Here is an 18,671-nt window from a genome sequence, read left to right as displayed (position 1 = left end):
CCTCTCCGCCAATATATCTTCCTCGAAGAACACTCGCATCTAGAATTCGCAAATATAACACCTCTGCAGGGACATTTCGGCAAAGGAAGTCAATCCTGAATTTCTCGCCGATCAATATTTGGCGCATGCTTCTGTTTCCGCGTTTCAGCGTTTCAGCGGAGAGACAGTGTGATTTCAGTTCTCACGCTGAAAATAGTCTCGGCCTGTTTCTTCTTTTCTCACGAACTTTCTGACTCTGCAACTGTCTTTCTGGCTTCTTTCACCTGCACTCCTTGATATGGCAGTTAAAAAAGTTGTGAAATCTCTTCTTAAGTACTTTCGCAGATTGCGTAGAAGTGACAGCATCGAATATATCGAAATTTAAAGCGAACTGTGAAGATTATCGAGTACTTTACCACAACACTGGCGTTGCTTAATGAGGATTGATTATTGAGGTGAGTTGTTTTGTTTTTAAAGGCCTCCTGAGCGTCTTTATCGCTAATGCTCGGCCTGATTTTATACACTGTTTGCTCTTCAAATGTCTTACTAGTGTTGAATTATTGTTGAATCGACATTCAAGTGTTTATGTCATGATAGTTCTGGTTCGTGACAGAAAAATCGAAGACAAAAAATCAGTTTCTGAATAATTCAATTATAACCTTCAGTAATGAAATCACGGAATCTCAAAATGATACATTTTTTGTTTGAAAGTGAATGACGATGTTTTATGGTGAATTTTTTTCGTTCGGACTTCCATTGTCTAATATGATTCGAAATTTAAGACAGAACCAATAAAATTAGAATGAATACTTGAAATTCAATTATATTAAGCAATAAACGAAACAGTATCTGAATCACAAACCAACCACCATAATACAAAGGAAGGAAGAATACAAGAATTGCATTCACAGGATATTTTGTGAGTGCGGCAAATCCTATATCGGTGAAACTAAGAGGATATTGAAAGTCCGTATTGCCGAGCACAGCAAATCGGTGATATCAGAGCATGTTTTGCTCATCAACGTTACATCAAGTGGTCCCAAGCTGAGATCATCCACAGGAAGGAACACTGCTTCAAGAGGAAGTTTGAAGAAGCTGCATATATGTTGTCCAACGACTCATTCAACCAGTACCTACATTTCAAGTACCTGAGTTTTACCCAGCCAAATAATATTAAATGTTTGCCTGAGTTTGTAATGAATGAGGTGTTTAGGTCAACACTGAGACAATTAAAACAGAAAATAATAATAAATATAGCAGGAACAAATCGTTTGGCTGACAATATCGTGAAACTGCAACAAGAATCATATCTGGTTAACGGAAAAACATATTTTAAACATATTTAAACATAATAAGATTAACAACCAACATTCTCTTCGTATGTTTTATAATTATACACAACTATATCTATATCAAAAATTGCCTGGTCTTGATTGGCGAAGCAAGAAAAGTTTGTCAATGTCCTATGACTCTCATTATCATCTCTTGTTTTCGTAGTTTGTTGAAAATAATAACTACTTTACAAGCGATGTTGACAGCAAAGAGTTTTCCGTTTCAATGTGAGCATCTGAAAATATTCTGTATAAAATTTGGTTGCACGATCATAACCTAGAAAATTTTTAAAAACAACAAAACCTTCATCAATGAAAAATATTTGTTTCGTAGTGACTGAGTTAGCAACAACCTTCGTATTTACATAAGTTAGTTTCAGACTCAGTCAAGCTCAATTGAACGTTGAAGCAAAAAACATTCAGAACAAACACTTCGGCGAGATTGATAAATAGTTCAGGTGCATTAAGAAAAACTAGAAACCTTCGACAAAATGGCCGTGACTCCCTTTTCCTACCTGATGAAATTAGTCTTCACAGTGCTAATAAACAAATGTCACGGGTACACGTAAATGAGTAAACTTGTTATCTCGAATTTATACTTTCAGTTTTGCATGGTAGTTTTCTAGTTGGTGTTGGGAATCGGGAGGGTTCGCTTGTTTCCACCGTTGGCAGGCCTGATCAAAAGGCGTACCAAACATCCCGTCAAGGTTAACTTTGTTTACGCGTCTCTATGAATTGAGTCGGCGTGTTTCTCAGAAGGCCGGCCTAAAGGGTAGGAGCTGAGTTGCCAAAAATATTTCGGTGAGTTTGAGCTGTTCAAAATAAAAATGTAGACTTCGGGGAACGTTTAGATTTCATGCAGGAACCCAAACAGTTATTTCTCATGTCATGTTGAGATTTTGGCCAATTGATGGTTTACAACCATTCGAAAGGGGGGTAAAAAATTGTGTTACAAAATCTGAATATTTGATTTGAAAATAATAACTTCTGAGAAAATGGTGTACTCGTATATTTGTTGAAAAAATACATTCTGCTAGCTAATAGAAGTACAGAAAAGCCTTGAAATTTACAAAGGAATAGCAAAAAAAATCCAAAATTCATATAACACAGCACAAAAGCAAATAATGTTGAGTAAATGTTCAAGTACTATATTATTGCTACATTTTGTAATTACACAAAATACACAATAATGAACTCTTCTGACAATTATATTAAAAAAATGTCATCGAATGGATTTGTCACATTGGATATAAGTAATCAGAGACAAAATCTGACAACATTGCTAGTACATGTCAAAGTTTTCGTTCAAAAAATGTTACCTTCGAAAGCAAATGAAGCAAGATTAAATCAATCAAAATGCCAACACTGATGATAGTAAACATATAATTACGTATAACAAGCGTAAGACATCTGAAATATCTAATTAAAAAAATAATTTCATGACAACAACAATAAAGGATTTTTTTTGAAAATGCAACATAGTTTCAATCTAGTTTTAATTTTAGGTAAATGGAAAACTATTCCACTGCCTAGATTACTTTTCTATACGAAACTTTACACTGCAGTTCGTCAAATATTGACAAGGCAATAAATTAAAGAGTCAAATAACAATAGTAATTAATGGAGCGAGTTAATGAACTGATATTTGTTATCTATGCAACGTTAGGCCCGCCGTTTTGTAAACCCCAAGAACGAAAAAGTGACGTCCTGTAGCATACCAAAAAAAACATACAAATTAACAGTCCCATACCCCCCAAATCTAGGGGGGTACATATCCCATACCCCAATTTAGTTATAAAACAACTTTATGTGATGAATGTTTCGAAGAAACAAACACCCTGATTTACTGCAAGGAACTCAGTTTTGTTCAAATATTTATTTCAGAATCAAATTTGTTAACTATATACATTGTTCAGTTCGCAACTTTGTTGCAAGTTGATAATCTAAACAAACCCAAACACTGTGATAATAGTCGGTAGTTAGGCACGACAATAAACATACTAATTGTTGATAAAGCTGATTTTTTTTTTGGAAAAGTATGTACGTAGATTACTTTCTCAGACTAGACAGGGTTCTTTTCTAGGAACTTTTGACTCTGAGTGCGAACTATAGTATATGCCATTGTACTTAGATCTATCCACTTCGGTAGTCCTTTGGAGTCATCTCTGTAGATGCTGTTTCACTTGGATCAATGTTTGCCACCTTAGTCACCTTAGTCACCTTCATTCCCACCTACAGGAACATCGAGTCAATATATCGATTCCGATAGTCCTTTGAAGTCAATTCTGTGGATGATGTTCTCTGATTTGAGCTATTAGAACAATTACATTTCCATTGTTGACAATTTACAAAACCCTACCTCGTATTTAGTTGTTTGGGAAAATGTACCCAAGTATATTTTTAAAAAGATCACAAATATATAGGTATATCTTTAACACTGTTATAAAACCATTAGGAATGGTTAAATACACATAAAATCAGATGGGTATCATAAATATTTAGACGTAAGTTATGAATACGAAGGGATATTGATAAGTAATAATACCTACGACAAATATTAGGTTGTTGGATGGAATATTTGTGTGTCATATTCACATCATTCCGAATTGATATCACTACCAATAATTGATCATTGGGATTTCTCATTTTTTTCAGAATTGGTGAAATGGATCCACAAGTTACTGACGAGGCTCCCAAAGACCCTGGAGCTGATCACAGAATCAAACTTCCATTCGATGAAAGAGATTTCGAAGGTAAAATTATGTATTTAGCTTGATACTGTTCAAATCATTCTTTGCTTCCTGTATCAATTGAAGGTATATGACTCTAAACAAGAATCGTTGTTCGTCACCGATTCTGAGTATAATTTTCCATTTCTTAATTGGTTTTAGATTTTAGGGCAAGCTGTACGCAGACACATGCTCTAATACATAATTATCACCCTATCTCACTGTATTTTATAATTCTTGTCATTATCAAGAACTGACTCTACATTTTTGTTAAAGAACATTACAACAAATATCAATATATACTTGAATGTTTGTGAATGGCGCTGTCAATGTTTTCCCTGAGTTTGACGTTTTAATTATGAAACCTAGATGTCGCTAACTCCAAGCATTTCGAATTGTGATGTTCAGAAAATCAGTCTTTGTACGAAACTTCTGAGAACTTCTCTTATAAAAAATTCACAAATTCGACATTTCAGTAAGGCTTTTACATAACGCTGTTGGTTCAACAAAATCGATACAGAGGCCCTCCGTTGACATTTCAATCCAGAAAGAAATAATTTGATTTTCCTGAAACTAGGCCATCGATTCATTCATTTGAAACTAATTTCCAATGATTATCTAATTTCCCTCATTTTCGTTTTTTCCGTTCGATCAAAAGACGACTATTGATAATCGCGGTAATCTCTACAGCTTCTAATTGAATTTGGAAAGACCGAAAGCGACCTTTTGGAAGGGCAATTGAATAACCGGGAAAATGGTTGCTTCACGAATTTGAAATTTTACTCTTTTGCCACCGCATTCGTCTTATTTATGAGATAAGCTTCATTAGCCTCAAAAATTGAGTTGAATAGTGCTTTTAACTAACTAACTAAAATCGTATCAACTTTTTTTCTGTTAAAGTTGGTACATAGAAAGTTTCTTTTCCACTTTATTCTTTATTCACGAGCTAGAGCTGTAACTAATCAACAAATTTCAATCAAACGAGGGTTTCATATATGCAGTCCAATCACATTTAAAATCAATCGAGTTTCAGGCAAACTGCTGCTTGTTTTGGATCTTTCCTGCACTGACAGGGGGTATTACCCCGAAACCTATCTGTGGGTGATCTATAATCGATTGTTTTCAGCGTGGTCTTTCTGCTGGATGAACGAGAAATCTGCAAGACTAACCTCTGTGGGGTATCTACTAAATTATGTCGTAGTATTACTTTCATTCCGAAATATTTTTCTCACTTGTGAGCACACATGTACATTAATATAATTATTCAATGATTGTTTCGAAATGAATCAATAAATTTTGACTTCTGCCAGGCCACAGAGCTCACAACGTGTTTATCGGGGTCCACGTGCCTCCCCCAAGGCGGCATTCCCACCGCCGCCATAAGCACCACCACCGCAGCGCCCAGGAGAATGGTGGTGCTCAACAGGAAGATAATAAACCCAGTAAGTTTGTTGTACGATGGTAGACGTTGTTCGCTTTGTGTTTAGTTTGTGGCAGTATTTTTGAATGCTATCCAACGTAAATCATCGCTTTCGCAAAGGCACGGCTCTCAGATCTTCTTGAGGAATTTTCTACAATGCTCCATAAAAAAGGAGCACTGTAGAAAATTCCTATATTTTTTCAAAAATATGTAATAAATGCATAGTGGTTCAAACGAACAATTTAAAAATTTGTCTGTTCAGGACAAATGGTTCAATTGTTTGGTTGCCACCAAAATCTCCAGATTTCGGTACTCAGGTAATGTTAGAAAACAAATGAAGAAACGTATTCATTAAAAAGGGCAGTGTTTTGAGAAAAGTTAGTCACTTACCAAATGATTTCCAGACTCCCCTGGAAGAAAGAAAGACCAATCTTCAGAAATGAGATTGATAGTACTGAATAGTCACTATTAACATTATCGCATGCGCTTGTTGAAGTTTTCACATAAATGTTTCAACTTCAACTCTGAAGATAAAAACGACAATAGTCCCAAAATGAAAATCCCTATGACCAGTATGTTCCTATACGTTCGACTGAAATTAATATTTCAATACTGAAACCGAAGTTAATCAAGAACTCTCTCTCTCTCTCTCTCTCTTCATGTTCTTATTCAGGTCCTCTTTCTTTCTTTCTTTCTTTCAGCAGTACATCTTCAACAGTTGCTCACTTTTTATATTAGATGTAGATGTTTGTTTGAATTGAAGAGGTTATATTTTTGGGAGTGATTAATTTTTGGGAAAGTTTTTGACTTTCTATGAGATTCCCTCATTCTTTTTTTTGTATCAAGATTGAGTAGTAGAAAGCCAAAACCTTTCTTTCCCAATAATTAATCACTCCTAAAAATATAACCCCTTCAATTCAAATAAGATTCCTCTTGGCTGGGATTAAATCAAATAGGTGAATGAATGTCATTACGATGTCATCGATGACATAAGCAGATCAAGCTTATTCCGTGACATTAAAAATAGTAATTCATGAATGAATGGTGTGTATTTTCTATGATGTTATCCAATTTGGTACTGAAGAGCCTTGGGGCAAGTGTCTTAAGGCGAAACATCGATGTATACCAGTGAGGATGACAGTGTTCCATGTAAGTGCAATTTGTTACCGTTCATTTAAAGTAGAACTCATGTGAATAATATCTGATTTTTATTCCACAACGAATGTTTGAAATGTAGTAGAAAGCCAAAAACTTCCTTTTCCAAAAAATAGATGTTTGTCTTTTTCACCAAAACATCATTTCTGAAGGTTTCTTAATCTCTATTTTGTCAGCAACTTTCACAAAACTTTATTATTCTTCAACTTTCACATAATCTTTCACAAATTACCCATTCATGCTTATAGTTTCTTTCTTTATTCATGACCAGTTTTTTTTGTTTTTGCTTTAATTTCTCAATAACTTATTCCGAGTTTTATCGATGTTTTTACCTCCCTGTAAATGAATAAATGTAATGTAGTTAATACACTCTAATCTAATCTATCTCCCTTCACTTAATAAATAACGAGTCAGATTTCCACGGTATTCATTACCACCATAAAATCTCTCATGTCGGTGTCTAATTTCCATTGTGACCTTCGGGATTCTTTCTTCAGACGAAGGTCTAATGTCAATTTAATACTGCTCGTTACCTCAATTAGATCAAGTGACAAGTTAATCAACTTGATTTGCTGAACTTCAAGCAAAGACCTGTATCAACAAAGTGGATTAGATACAGTAAACACGATACATACTGATCGATCTCTGTGGGGATGAATACAAATTAGATGACGTGATCTGACAGGAGTGCTTTTTGATTTGAGAAAGGCTCGATTTTATTGAAGAGTGTTTTCTTGAGTAACACCTTGTGGGTTACGGTAAAGATATGTAATACACGCAAAATTCCCAATCTCAATCAGATTAGTTACCGTACTCGTCTTTTCTGAGGATGCTTCCATTGTCTCCTCCTTCACAGAAGTCACTTACAAAACTATTCGTTATTCGCAGGCACTCCTCCTTCCCAACGCGTGCAATTCATCCTCGGCGAAGACATAAACGACGAAAAGCATGAAAGCCATCCCCTCTTCTCAGAGATGGAGGAACTCATCATCGACGGCGAGGATATGGAGTGGAGAGAAACCGCCAGGTGGATAAAATTCGAGGAAGACGTCGAAGAAGGCGGAAATCGCTGGTCCAAACCCCACGTCGCTACTCTTTCGCTACACTCCCTCTTCGAACTGAGAAGCCTCATACTCAACGGAAGCGTCATCCTAGACATGGAGGCTGTTTCCATGGACCAGATCGCGGACCTGGTTCTGGAGAACATGATCAACAACAACAGTTTGTCGCTGGAGAAGAAGGACAAAGTGAGGGGGGTGTTGCTGAAGAGGCACAGACACCAGCATCAAAGGAAGCATCACGGACTTCCTTTCATAAGGTCCTTCAATGAGATGAGGAATCATTCGACTTCGAAAAGTATGTACAATTTTCTCTCTTTTAATATCGTGCATTTGGTTCAGTGCGCCAAGTCGGTATGATCTTGGAGTTCGAAAGAAGCATTAGTCCACCTCGGATTCCAAAATAATCAGAACAGCTACTACAAAGTGGGGTAAATTTTCGTTATGTGGACACCAGGCGATTTTGAAAAAATTTTTGACTGTACTTACGTATTTTGATGCGTAGATTACGAATCCGAAAGAAAAAAGCGGCGCTCTCCCTTATTTAAAAAGTTACGGCCCTTCAAAGTTCAGAAAAAGGCAACTTTTCAGCCTTCTTTTTCACTAAATAAACTATTTAAAAACACGAGCATTTATTCACTAGGTCACCTTTACACCTTATTCCTCCTTCTTTAACACTTTTCACTTCAATAATCAACATTTTTCTTATAAAAAACTTAATTTAAAAACGAATGCTTCTCCTGGTGACATTATTCTATTTTTAGGTTAGTTACTAGTGACATTTCAGAAAAAAGCGGTTGGTATTTGCCGTCGCCTACTATTTCAAATTCGTAATACACCACCAAAAACCAATTTACGATCTAAAGAATGAAGGTAAAAAACATTTGAATTACTTCAGGAATATGGACTGCATCAGTCGTACCAACCATATCATCAACCTTAAAAACGTAAAATACAGTGATATGTAACCAAAAAGCAGCTCCGTACATTTTTAACATTTTTATAAGAAAAATGTTGATTATTGAAGTGAAAAGTGTTAAAGAAGGAGGAATAAGGTGTAAAGGTGACCTAGTGAATAAATGCTTGTGTTTTTAAATATTTATTTAGTGAAAAAGAAGGCTGAAAAGTTGCCCTTTTCTGAACTTTGGAGGGCCGTAACTTTTTAAATAAGGGAGAGCGCCGCTTTTTTCTTTCGGATTCGTAATCTACGCATCAAAATACGTAAGTACAGTCAAAAATTTTTTCAAAATCGCCGGGTGTCCTCATAAAGAAAATTTACCCGATTCTGATCTCAATGGTTCCTTACATTATTATTGCATCAGTAGCTGTTTTGAAATGTGATTCAGTGTAAACTTATCTTGACATAAAAATGATTATGTTGACAGTTCTCCTCGACTACTTCATGCTAAAATACAGTAACTGATATGGAAACAAAAAATGGGTTCTGAACACATTTTCACATACGATTTGTTTCATTGAAAGGAACAGAATGGTTTAACGAAAGCTGTAACCTTCAAAAAAGCTCAGATGCGGAAAAAATATCACCACTGAAATCTTTCTCTAATATCTTTTGAGATAAATTCTTATGGAAATATAATGTAAATTCAGATCTGGAGTGGATGTTTCAGATAGGCCTTGCTTTAGCTGCGCCAACTTTTCTCCAAACGGCAGAAGATATAAAGAATCAGCAGATGAAAGAAATCATAAAAAAGAAAATGGTTGCCATCTTGCAGGTTAGAACTTGTTGAAACGGAGTAACTAACAAGGATAGGGATCGTAAATGGTTAAAAAAAGTTAGCACGTATCTAACTCTTGTAAAATTAAACTTCATCATTCACTTTCTAATCTTGCTCTGGTGGCAAATCTAACAAAAATCCGCTAGTAATCCAAATTAATCGTTTTAGACCGCCTACAGCAGATTCCACTTCATCATCTTCATGTACCTCATCGCCATCTCTTTATTATTTTCAGTCGAGGAACAATTTTATTCTGAACACGCTTCTGGAAAGTCGCCAGATTCTGGAAAGTTTCTCGCCGTTCCTGGACACGGTAAACATATATCATTTGTTTTGTGTGTTGTACGATGTTGATTATTTTTTTGTCCCACGAGGAATCATGCATGAACAGCAAACCAGGTTTCAGCTTTTAGCCTTTGATTTTCTTTTTGAATCTCACATCTATCATTATTGTTATGGAATAAAGATTGTTGAAGGTTGAATTTGAATTGGATATCAAAAAGAAACATCCAATTAATTTTTTTAAACTTTAATGATTAATATTTGTCCAAGATTCGTGTTCAAAAAACTCCATATTCAGTTTGTATTTATTTCAGTTTCATTATTTCTGTATCATGTATTTCTGCTTCAGCATGCTCATTTTATTTCGCGGTTTGCCTTATCTTGGGAGAGCTAAAAAATTCAAAGCTCTAAAGTTTATTAAACTTTTGTTCTATCAAAAACAAAGACAAAAATGTCCTATACTGGGTGACTGAATCATTGCATAATTGTTGTAAGAATAGAAATGTATTATTTTGAGTAAAGATATGGACTTACATTTTCAACAATGAAGCAATTAAATATTTTTTCCAGTTAACAAGAAATTTTGTCACGATTTTTAAATCAAACCCTGTTTAGGTTAGGTTAGATTCTACACCATTCGATGGAACATGAAATTCTCTTGTCAAAATGTTGACACAGACTTATTTTCCAAAATTCAATGTGACGGTGCCATTACGTCATCTACGTCAAACAATTTGGTGGCGTTTGGAACAAAATCGAGGTTTAACAAGTTTTCGACAAAGACTTCAAGAATATGAACTGCCACATCCACTTCAATTTTCTCTATAATCTTATTGAAAATGGTATTTTTTCAACTTCAATATCATAGTTCATCTCTTTTTTCTATAAGTCATTTCAAAAATACATGTGAAAAATGTATGTGAGCTGGTGGAAAATTTTGGTTTTGGAAGTTTTGCCAAGGAAAGAGGTGTATCTTCTGAAAGAGAGTTTCATGTTCTATCGATTGGAATTAAAAAATATACGTTTTATTTAAAATTCATGACGTGAATCCACTTTCGGCACAACCAGAAAAGATATTAATTCCTTAAACTGTGGAAAATATCGGCATCAGTGGACTGTAACTTCTATTGCACAATAATATTTTTGTCAACCTCACACATACACTCTACAAGCTGAAATTCAAAACAAATCAACTTAGGTACAGAATCAATGAGAAAAAGTGCGAGCTACGCCTCCATCAGTAGAAACCAAAGCGGAAGCGATCTGGGAAGCGACCAGCACAACTTGGCGTTTATGAGAAAAATTCCCCCAGGCGCAGAAACAAGCAATATTCTAGTGGGAGAGATTGATTTCATCGACAAGACCCTGTCAGCCTTCATCAGGCTCAACACGGCCGTCCATCTGGGAGATTTGACAGAAGTCCCAGTGCCAACACGATTCCTGTTCATTCTTCTCGGGCCAACTTCCCCAACAGCAGGTATGAAATAACGTTTCCAAGTTTTAATTCCCTCAAAACGATATGCTTCTAGGCTACCATGAAATTGGCCGGGCAATGGCTACCTTGATGTCAGACGAGGTGTTCCACGAGGTGGCATACAGAGCGCGCAATAGGAGCCATCTTCTAGCGGGAGTGGACGAATTCCTGGACGCAGTTACAGTGCTACCGCCCGGAGAGTGGGATCCTGCAATACGTATTGAACCGCCGGCGGCCATTCCATCCCAAGACCCGCGCAAAAGACCACCAGAGAAACCTACCGAAGAGATCGACGAAGTAGAAGAAGAGCAGAAGCTGAGAGAAGAATCCGGTCTCGCTAGAACAGGAGTGAGCACTGTTACAGTCCACTATAATTCGCTTTTATACATTCAATTTTCTCTAAGGTGCTCTTTGGAGGCCTCGTGAACGATCTGAAGCGGAAAGCCCCGTGGTACTGGTCCGACTTCAAAGACGCCTTCGCCATGCAGTGTATAGCCTCCTGGATCTTCTTATACTTTGCTTGCCTGTCCCCTATTATCACTTTCGGAGGACTGCTTTCCGAAGCGACTGGGAAAAATATGGCGGCCATGGAGTCCCTGGTATCCGGGTTCGTCTGCGGTATGGGCTACGGATTTTTTTCCGGGCAGCCGCTTACTATTTTGGGCTCTACGGGTCCGGTGCTGGTGTTCGAAACCATCGTTTACGAATTCTGTCAAAGCATGGGGTGGGATTATTTGTCTTTCAGGTTTTGGATCGGTACCTGGACGGCCGTGATTCTCATGGTTCTGGTGGCTATTGACGCCAGTGCTTTCGTTTGTTACATCACCAGGTTCACGGAAGAGAACTTCGCGACGCTGATCGCTTTCATCTTCATAATTAAGGTCAGTGGTATGATGATAGCCTTAGAAATAGGTACGTGTGTACGAACATATCAGGTAAATGTACCGTGTTTTTAGGCTTTTGAAAATGTGATAGCCATAGGAAAGAAGTACCCGATCAATACGACGGGATCTTTGAATTTCTCGACTGACTGCTCCTGTTACTTAAATGAGTCCGTTGCAGCCAACTATCCGGACATATCAAGCTACTCCACTCTCAACCAAACAATATGCCTTGTGAGTGTGCCTTCATGGTGTAGAAAAATTCAAAACCATTTACTTCAAATATGTTTCCAGGAACTGAACGGAACTCTTTCTCCAGGATGCTTCACTCCACCATATGCTTCTGACGTATTCCTCATGTCAATTCTACTGTTTTTAGGAACGTATCTCATCTCCACTCACCTGAAGGACTTTAAGAACGCGCTCTTCTTCCCTTCTAAGGTACGTAAAAGCGGTTTTTAAAAGAACATCCTTCAAAACGTGTTTGTGAAGATCATTCAGCTTGACCAACATTTGCTTCTGACTTTAAGGTTCGTCAATTCATCAGCGACTTCGCTGTTATTATAGCAATTCTCTCCATGACAATGCTGGACTACAAAGTTGGCATTCCGACTCCTAAATTGGAGGTACCCCACGAATTCAAACCAACCCTTCCCAACAGAGGCTGGATCGTGTCGCCGTTCAATAACAACCCCATCTGGTCGGTATTCTTCGCATTGCCCCCAGCACTCTTAGGAACGATCCTCATATTCATGGATCAGCAAATTACTGCTGTTATAGTCAACAGGAAGGAGTTCAAACTGAAGAAAGGTAAAAGGGAGTAGGTTAATCTTACCCGGCGAACTTTCATCATCCATTACATGGAGGTAACAAGTCAAACATCTTATAAATGTTTATGTTCCAGGATGTGGCTACCATCTGGATCTCTTCGTCCTGTCAATTCTAATCGAAATTTGCTCCATCATGGGCCTGCCTTGGTTCGTCGCCGCTACAGTTCTTTCGATAACCCACGTGCACTCCCTAAAACTAGAATCTGAATGTGCTGCCCCCGGAGATAAGCCTAAATTCTTGGGGGTCCGAGAACAGAGGGTCACGCATATTCTGATCTTCTTGGCCATCGGCTGCTCGGTGTTTCTGACTCCGATGCTGAGCCACATCCCCATGCCGGTATTGTTCGGGGTGTTTCTGTATATGGGAATGGCGTCTTTGAAGGGGCTGCAGTTCTTCGACAGGATCCTCATCATGTTTATGCCGAACAAATATCAGCCGGACTATATGTTCCTGAGGAAGGTAAAGATCAGTTAGGGAAATATATACATATGGACAACAAAAACAATAATTCAGAAGTGAATCGAAAGTCCTTCAAAACTAACACCATCAACCTTTCCAGGTGCCAATCAAGAAGGTCCATTTGTTCACCATCATCCAACTGACGTGCCTGTTCTGCCTGTGGATGATAAAATCCTTCAACCAAACGTCAATCCTGTTCCCCCTCATGTTGGTGGTGATGATTGGGCTGAGGAAGTCGTTAGACTGCGTCTTCACCAGACGGGAACTCCAAATTTTGGACGATGTGATGCCCGAAACTTCGAAGAGAACCCAACTGGAGAGCGAAGAGGCCCAGGTGGGGAACTGTAGTAATATTCGCAGGTGGATTTTGGGTCCGAAGTTAGTTAGGAATAGGCAATATGTGATTTGCAGTCAGACCATGAAATAATGATAAGAGTGATATGCAGGAGAACATCCGGGTGTTGCAGATGTTGTGGTAGCGCTTTTGGGTTTTTATCGTCGATATGTTTTTTAGAAGTCAGTAACGTAAATATTCATTTCAGAGAATGCAAGTCTCATGAAATTCATCGCTGCCGTACCGGCTTACCTCGAGGTGTTGACTTTATGTATGAAAATTTATGATGAAATGTATTATTTTTGAATTGGGCACCCTTATATTTTTAATAATCTCTCTGATTTCTGAACAAGACTGAAGTTGATCCATTCTCATTACTTCTCAAAGATTTCATCCCGAATCAATTTTATTAAGTCAATTTTCATCGACAGCTTGATTGAATATGTATCCTTCAAAAAAAAACATAGACTGAATTTGTTTATCCAGTTGCCAAAAAGTATTTTTGTCATAGTATCAAAAATATTTTCAATGTGAACAGATATATCTTGTGCCTTTTGAATATCACTATCTAACTGGACTAGGCCGATATCTGCATTGATATTTGAACAAAGTTGACTCAGATAGGCATCTAGTGATGATCAAGGCCTGCAGTTGAGTCAGTAGGGTGAACCACAGCGCCACCTGTAGTGGTGCACAGTCAACATCTCTGTTGATATGTACTGCAAAGTTAAAATACAGTTTATTTCAATTTAGGTCTCTCATTTGTCAAAATGTATCGAAAACTACCAAAAAATGCATTTCAACTGTCATACTTACATCAGCATCACCGATTATTTTCATCTTCTCATTTATTTCAAAGATTAGCCTTATGTTTTCCAATGATCCAAACTACCTCAACAATCATTCGTGACGATCTATGAATGGATCTTTGAATGCCCGATTTAATTTTTTTTCAACATATTACTCTATTTAGATTTCTCATCTACATCAACCATTGGCCTTGTATGAACTCTTTGAACGTTCAGAGAGAGCATTGCACCATTATAACCGCCCAATATTAGTGGAGGAAACTCAAATTTTCTCTTTGGTAGTCTCCAATTTGTAAAGTGATCTCCTTACGTAAACGTAAGTTAGTTGTATATTATACTGTTCATGTCACATTCCATCTGCTTGTTATCATTGTTGCTGTTTACCTAGTTATATACATTCATATTATGTTTTATAATTTTTATAGTTATGTTTCTTTGAATAAATTACTATTACATTACCAATTTATTTTATTTTTTTATTTTTTCTTGTTCATTTGCATACATCTGTGAGTTTCTACGATTGGCCTGAGTATGGAACAAAACTTTTCGTCCAGACTGCAAGATTTATTTCCCATGGTCAATCTCAGAAGAGGTATGGCACGAAACGCCTTCAGCACTGTTCGATTATGAGGTTTTATGAGATTTTGTGTTTCATCAGGACAAAACAGAAGGAAATCCCCTAAAACTAGGGAACAACGCTGGAAATTTGAAAATTCCTCTGGCCAATGGAAACGTCATGAATATACCACTGTCCGCCATTAACATATCTGAAGAGGTCGATAAAACTGGAATCTGGCAGCACGTCAATGAAAACCAGAAAGAGAAGGAGAAAAAGAAGAGCCCCAAAGGAAAAAAGTGAGTATTGACCAAAGAGAAATTGATTTTATACTATCTACCCTCTGATTTGTATCCTTTATAATGTCACACGACTAATTTCACCCGACTACATTTTTACATTTCATCATTTTTGGTGCGTCCTATAATATAGAAAAGTAACAAATCTTGATGGTCTCAAATGATTCATATTCATATTATAATGAATTATACGGCAAATAGTTTTCAAGATATTGTCTTTCAAAAGTACCTGTAGCTTCGCGCAGTTGTCAGTCACAGAACTCATAAACTTATATCTTATGTCTAAATTTATGAGTTCTGTGCTGACAGCTTATTATCCACGAAACGAAAAGTTTGGGAATGTTTGGATCTGTGTGTTAATCTAGAGTGTGGATCTACACACCTCTAGAGTGTGGATCTACACACCTCTAGAGTGTGGATCTAGAGGTGTCTACATCCCATTGTGAGGCCTCTCCGATCTCCAAATATACAACCACTGGCTTACATTGACTTTTGAGGCATCTTTTCATGAAGTTGTGTCTTAATAATACTAGTCTGAACCAATCATTTCCAGCCGTTTCAAGAAAAAAAAACAACTGAAGAAGGACGAGAAGAAGGAGAACAAATTGGAAAAGAGACTTTCTACGTGCGCTGAAGAGGATGATGAAGGGATCACAATTAAGGTGACAGATACTTCACTACATATTTAAACCACACCACCTACACAAACACAGTAGGGAATGCGTAAGTACTTTGTCAGTATGTTGAAGAAGGAATAACTGGATATGCCTGAATATTTCAGTTATTATAAAAGTAGGGAACACTTTCTGATATAAGCAGCCTTTAGGGACACTTTGTTTCAAAAACACACCCTGTACAGAGTTCTTGATACATGGACGTATTCTTTTAAGGATTAAAATTGTCTGGGCAGCAGTTATTCATTAAATTCTCTAGATGAAATTGAAATCTTGGAGAAAGAAGCTCTGAAAATAATTGTTGACATAGATGATAACATTGACAACTGACACATTATCACTTGGAACTATCCACAGAACTAATAGTTCTGTGGAACTATCGAATACTCTTATGTGTTCTTCACAGGATTTCTTAACAGTATTTCTAACTATAAATCGAACTATTAATTCACATTTGTGAGTGTGAATTCGTAAAACAGTAAATTATGATCATCTTCTGTAGACAACAAATTGCTAACATCTACATCTTACACGCAGCATAATAGATGTCATCATTATATATTCATCACAAATTTATTCAGTACATAATTCGATCCATGATAATAATTTTAAAATTGCCACAGTAATTTTATTTAAAACGCGATTTGCTAAGCGGCAGCTTCATCAAATACTAGTACATCAAACTACAATGTCATTTATATAGCACTAGGTAATGATAACACATCTCTGTTAATCATTGGAGAAATCATATAGTTATTAATTATTATCATTGACATTAATTTCCATCAAGCAATGGATCGAAGTATTCATAATCAGCACATTATTGTTGATGAAATAACCTCTAACCTAACCAAAGTTAGATTTGACAAGTTCCACCAGAACTCAGAAAAACATATCACGTATGGTATATTTATTAGTTAAATATAGCTTTGGCTAGATTAGGCTGCAGGTAATATTTTTTTATTGACTGGTTATCTAGTGTGGTGTTTTAATACCAAGTTCAGGTTTAGAAATTTCAGATTAACTTTTCAAATTTTTTTCAGGCTCCTCAAAACCAAACTCGACAACTAAATGAATACTAAATGTTGCCAAGCAAGGATCCAGTTGAATTGATTCCAAAGTATAGTACTTTGAAAGTCTATCGGAAACCGCCAAGTTTGATAAGTCATTTTTTATACACGAAATGATATATTTTGTTACAATGCTGGCTTACACTTGTCTTACACTTGAAGAAAAATAGTGTATGATTATTGTTATCTTACGATATCTTTTTGAATGAAACAATTTGACTTGAAGTATCGAGGTCATTGAGAACTGAAATATACATGAAATTTCAGAAGTACACTGAAAAACTTAGTTTGTATGAAATATTATTGTCAGTTGTTCAAATTGATATAGCATTCATAACAAATTGGTTTCAAGCATAATTTTATATTAAATCAATAATTTGTAGTCTTACCACACAGTGGTAATAATTGTACCCAAATTGAAAATACTGAACAATTTTTGAGGCGAAAACTATTCACAAATTAGAAAAAAATTATAATATGGATCATTTATTCGAAAATAATGCAAGGTGTCGGACCTGATGTTTTCATTTCAACGAATATTTCCTTCAAAGCAAAAAAATGAAGGTTAGACAGCCAGTACAGCAATAAAACGCTTCTTCTGAAGAGAGTATCGTTCAGAAGCGACATCTAACGGACATGTTAAAACTAGACCAGATGGTAAAACAAAAACAAGGTCTTGTTACTGGTTAGCTGTTTGAGTAGCGCCATCTTCGGTAGAAATTCTTTGCTATAAAACTGACAACCTTAAAATAAAGATTCATGTGTCATTAACTGATTCCATTTGATTCTTATATCGATGCTTCCAGCTGATAATATTTCAGGAATAAATCTTTGCGAATACCACTCGATCCAGAAGTTTTCTCAGATAAATGTTAATTTCATGACTCAATTTTATCGCTGTCAATTTCATGACTGATCGGAAGAAGAAGAAGCGTTTTATTGGTTTTATCACTGTGGCCTGGCGGTCAATTTTTTCATTTCATCGCTTTGAAGAAAATTGTCAACAAAAATGATACTATGGATAAACTTCCCAGGTTGTCAGTTACATGAGTTGTTTAGAAACAGTTTTAATATGGTGAAACACTTGCCTACTATTTATTCATCCTCGCTATCTAATACTGGGTGATAGGTTTCAACTTGCCAGGATTTAGGGAATGCTGATGAAAAAATGTCAAATATGTCAGAGTTTTTAGTACGATGAGCATACATTTGTACAGGCTAAGATTTGGTACAGCTGAAAAGTTTGAGAAACCATTCAAATAATGTATCAATATGATTCTTCCATTATGTTCTGTATAGAATAATTTTCATTGGATAACTTTTGGGCCTCACCAGGCTTTTGTTAGCTTTTCGATAATTGTTACGTTGAAGTGATAGTTTTGATGTGAACCTGTTCATGGTTTAATAAAATATTGTATATCGTCAACTCTAACTTTGAGAATGGATATTCTCGATTTGTGTGGCCCTTACGTAGACAGTTTTATGTAATGCATTACAGAAATTTTGTATTATAAAGGAACATAATTACATTTTAGTTTCATTTCAACTACTTCCCCGGCTAAAGGTGGGGAATGGAAAGGACAAATAGTAGCCC

General features: G+C 36.5%; 1 protein-coding gene across 8 annotated transcripts; it reads left to right on the top strand.

The window, feature by feature from the left end:
* The first annotated feature begins 164 nt into the window (after positions 1–164).
* Positions 165–18,598, top strand: Ndae1 (Na[+]-driven anion exchanger 1). Of its 8 annotated transcripts, none has more exons than XM_023173160.2 (17): positions 165–434; positions 3,966–4,063; positions 5,350–5,481; positions 7,503–7,970; positions 9,301–9,405; positions 9,644–9,721; positions 10,889–11,167; positions 11,220–11,512; positions 11,569–12,045; positions 12,121–12,279; positions 12,340–12,486; positions 12,576–12,855; positions 12,950–13,335; positions 13,436–13,669; positions 15,137–15,333; positions 15,887–15,995; positions 17,051–18,598. In XM_023173160.2, exons 2-17 carry the CDS (start codon positions 3,976–3,978, stop codon positions 17,087–17,089), a joined length of 3,471 nt encoding a protein of 1,156 aa, XP_023028928.2. In that variant the 5' UTR covers positions 165–434; positions 3,966–3,975; the 3' UTR covers positions 17,090–18,598. The 8 variants fall into 8 exon arrangements, with proteins under 8 accessions (XP_023028928.2, XP_074042921.1, XP_074042924.1 ...); XM_074186820.1 differs by having other exon boundaries at positions 15,887–16,056; XM_023173159.2 differs by lacking the exon at positions 165–434 and adding an exon at positions 1,829–2,111.
* The last annotated feature ends 73 nt before the right edge of the window (positions 18,599–18,671 follow it).

The sequence above is a fragment of the Leptinotarsa decemlineata genome, unplaced genomic scaffold, assembly GCF_025532065.1.
Source record: "Leptinotarsa decemlineata unplaced genomic scaffold, Ldec_3_MD MMD2_P_RNA_scaffold_5, whole genome shotgun sequence".
NCBI lineage: Eukaryota > Metazoa > Arthropoda > Insecta > Coleoptera > Chrysomelidae > Leptinotarsa > Leptinotarsa decemlineata.
Note: the sequence above shows the minus strand (reverse complement) of the source record. Positions and strands in the feature narration are given on the sequence as shown.

Coding starts and splice junctions, on each gene's coding strand:
- Ndae1 (XM_023173160.2), top strand. CDS start 3,976: ATGGATCCACAAGTTACTGACGAGGCTCCCAAAGACCCTGGAGCTGAT. Junction 7,971..9,300: donor GAATCATTCGACTTCGAAAA/GTATGTACAATT, acceptor TGGATGTTTCAG/ATAGGCCTTGCTTTAGCTGC. Junction 12,280..12,339: donor TCAACCAAACAATATGCCTT/GTGAGTGTGCCT, acceptor ATATGTTTCCAG/GAACTGAACGGAACTCTTTC.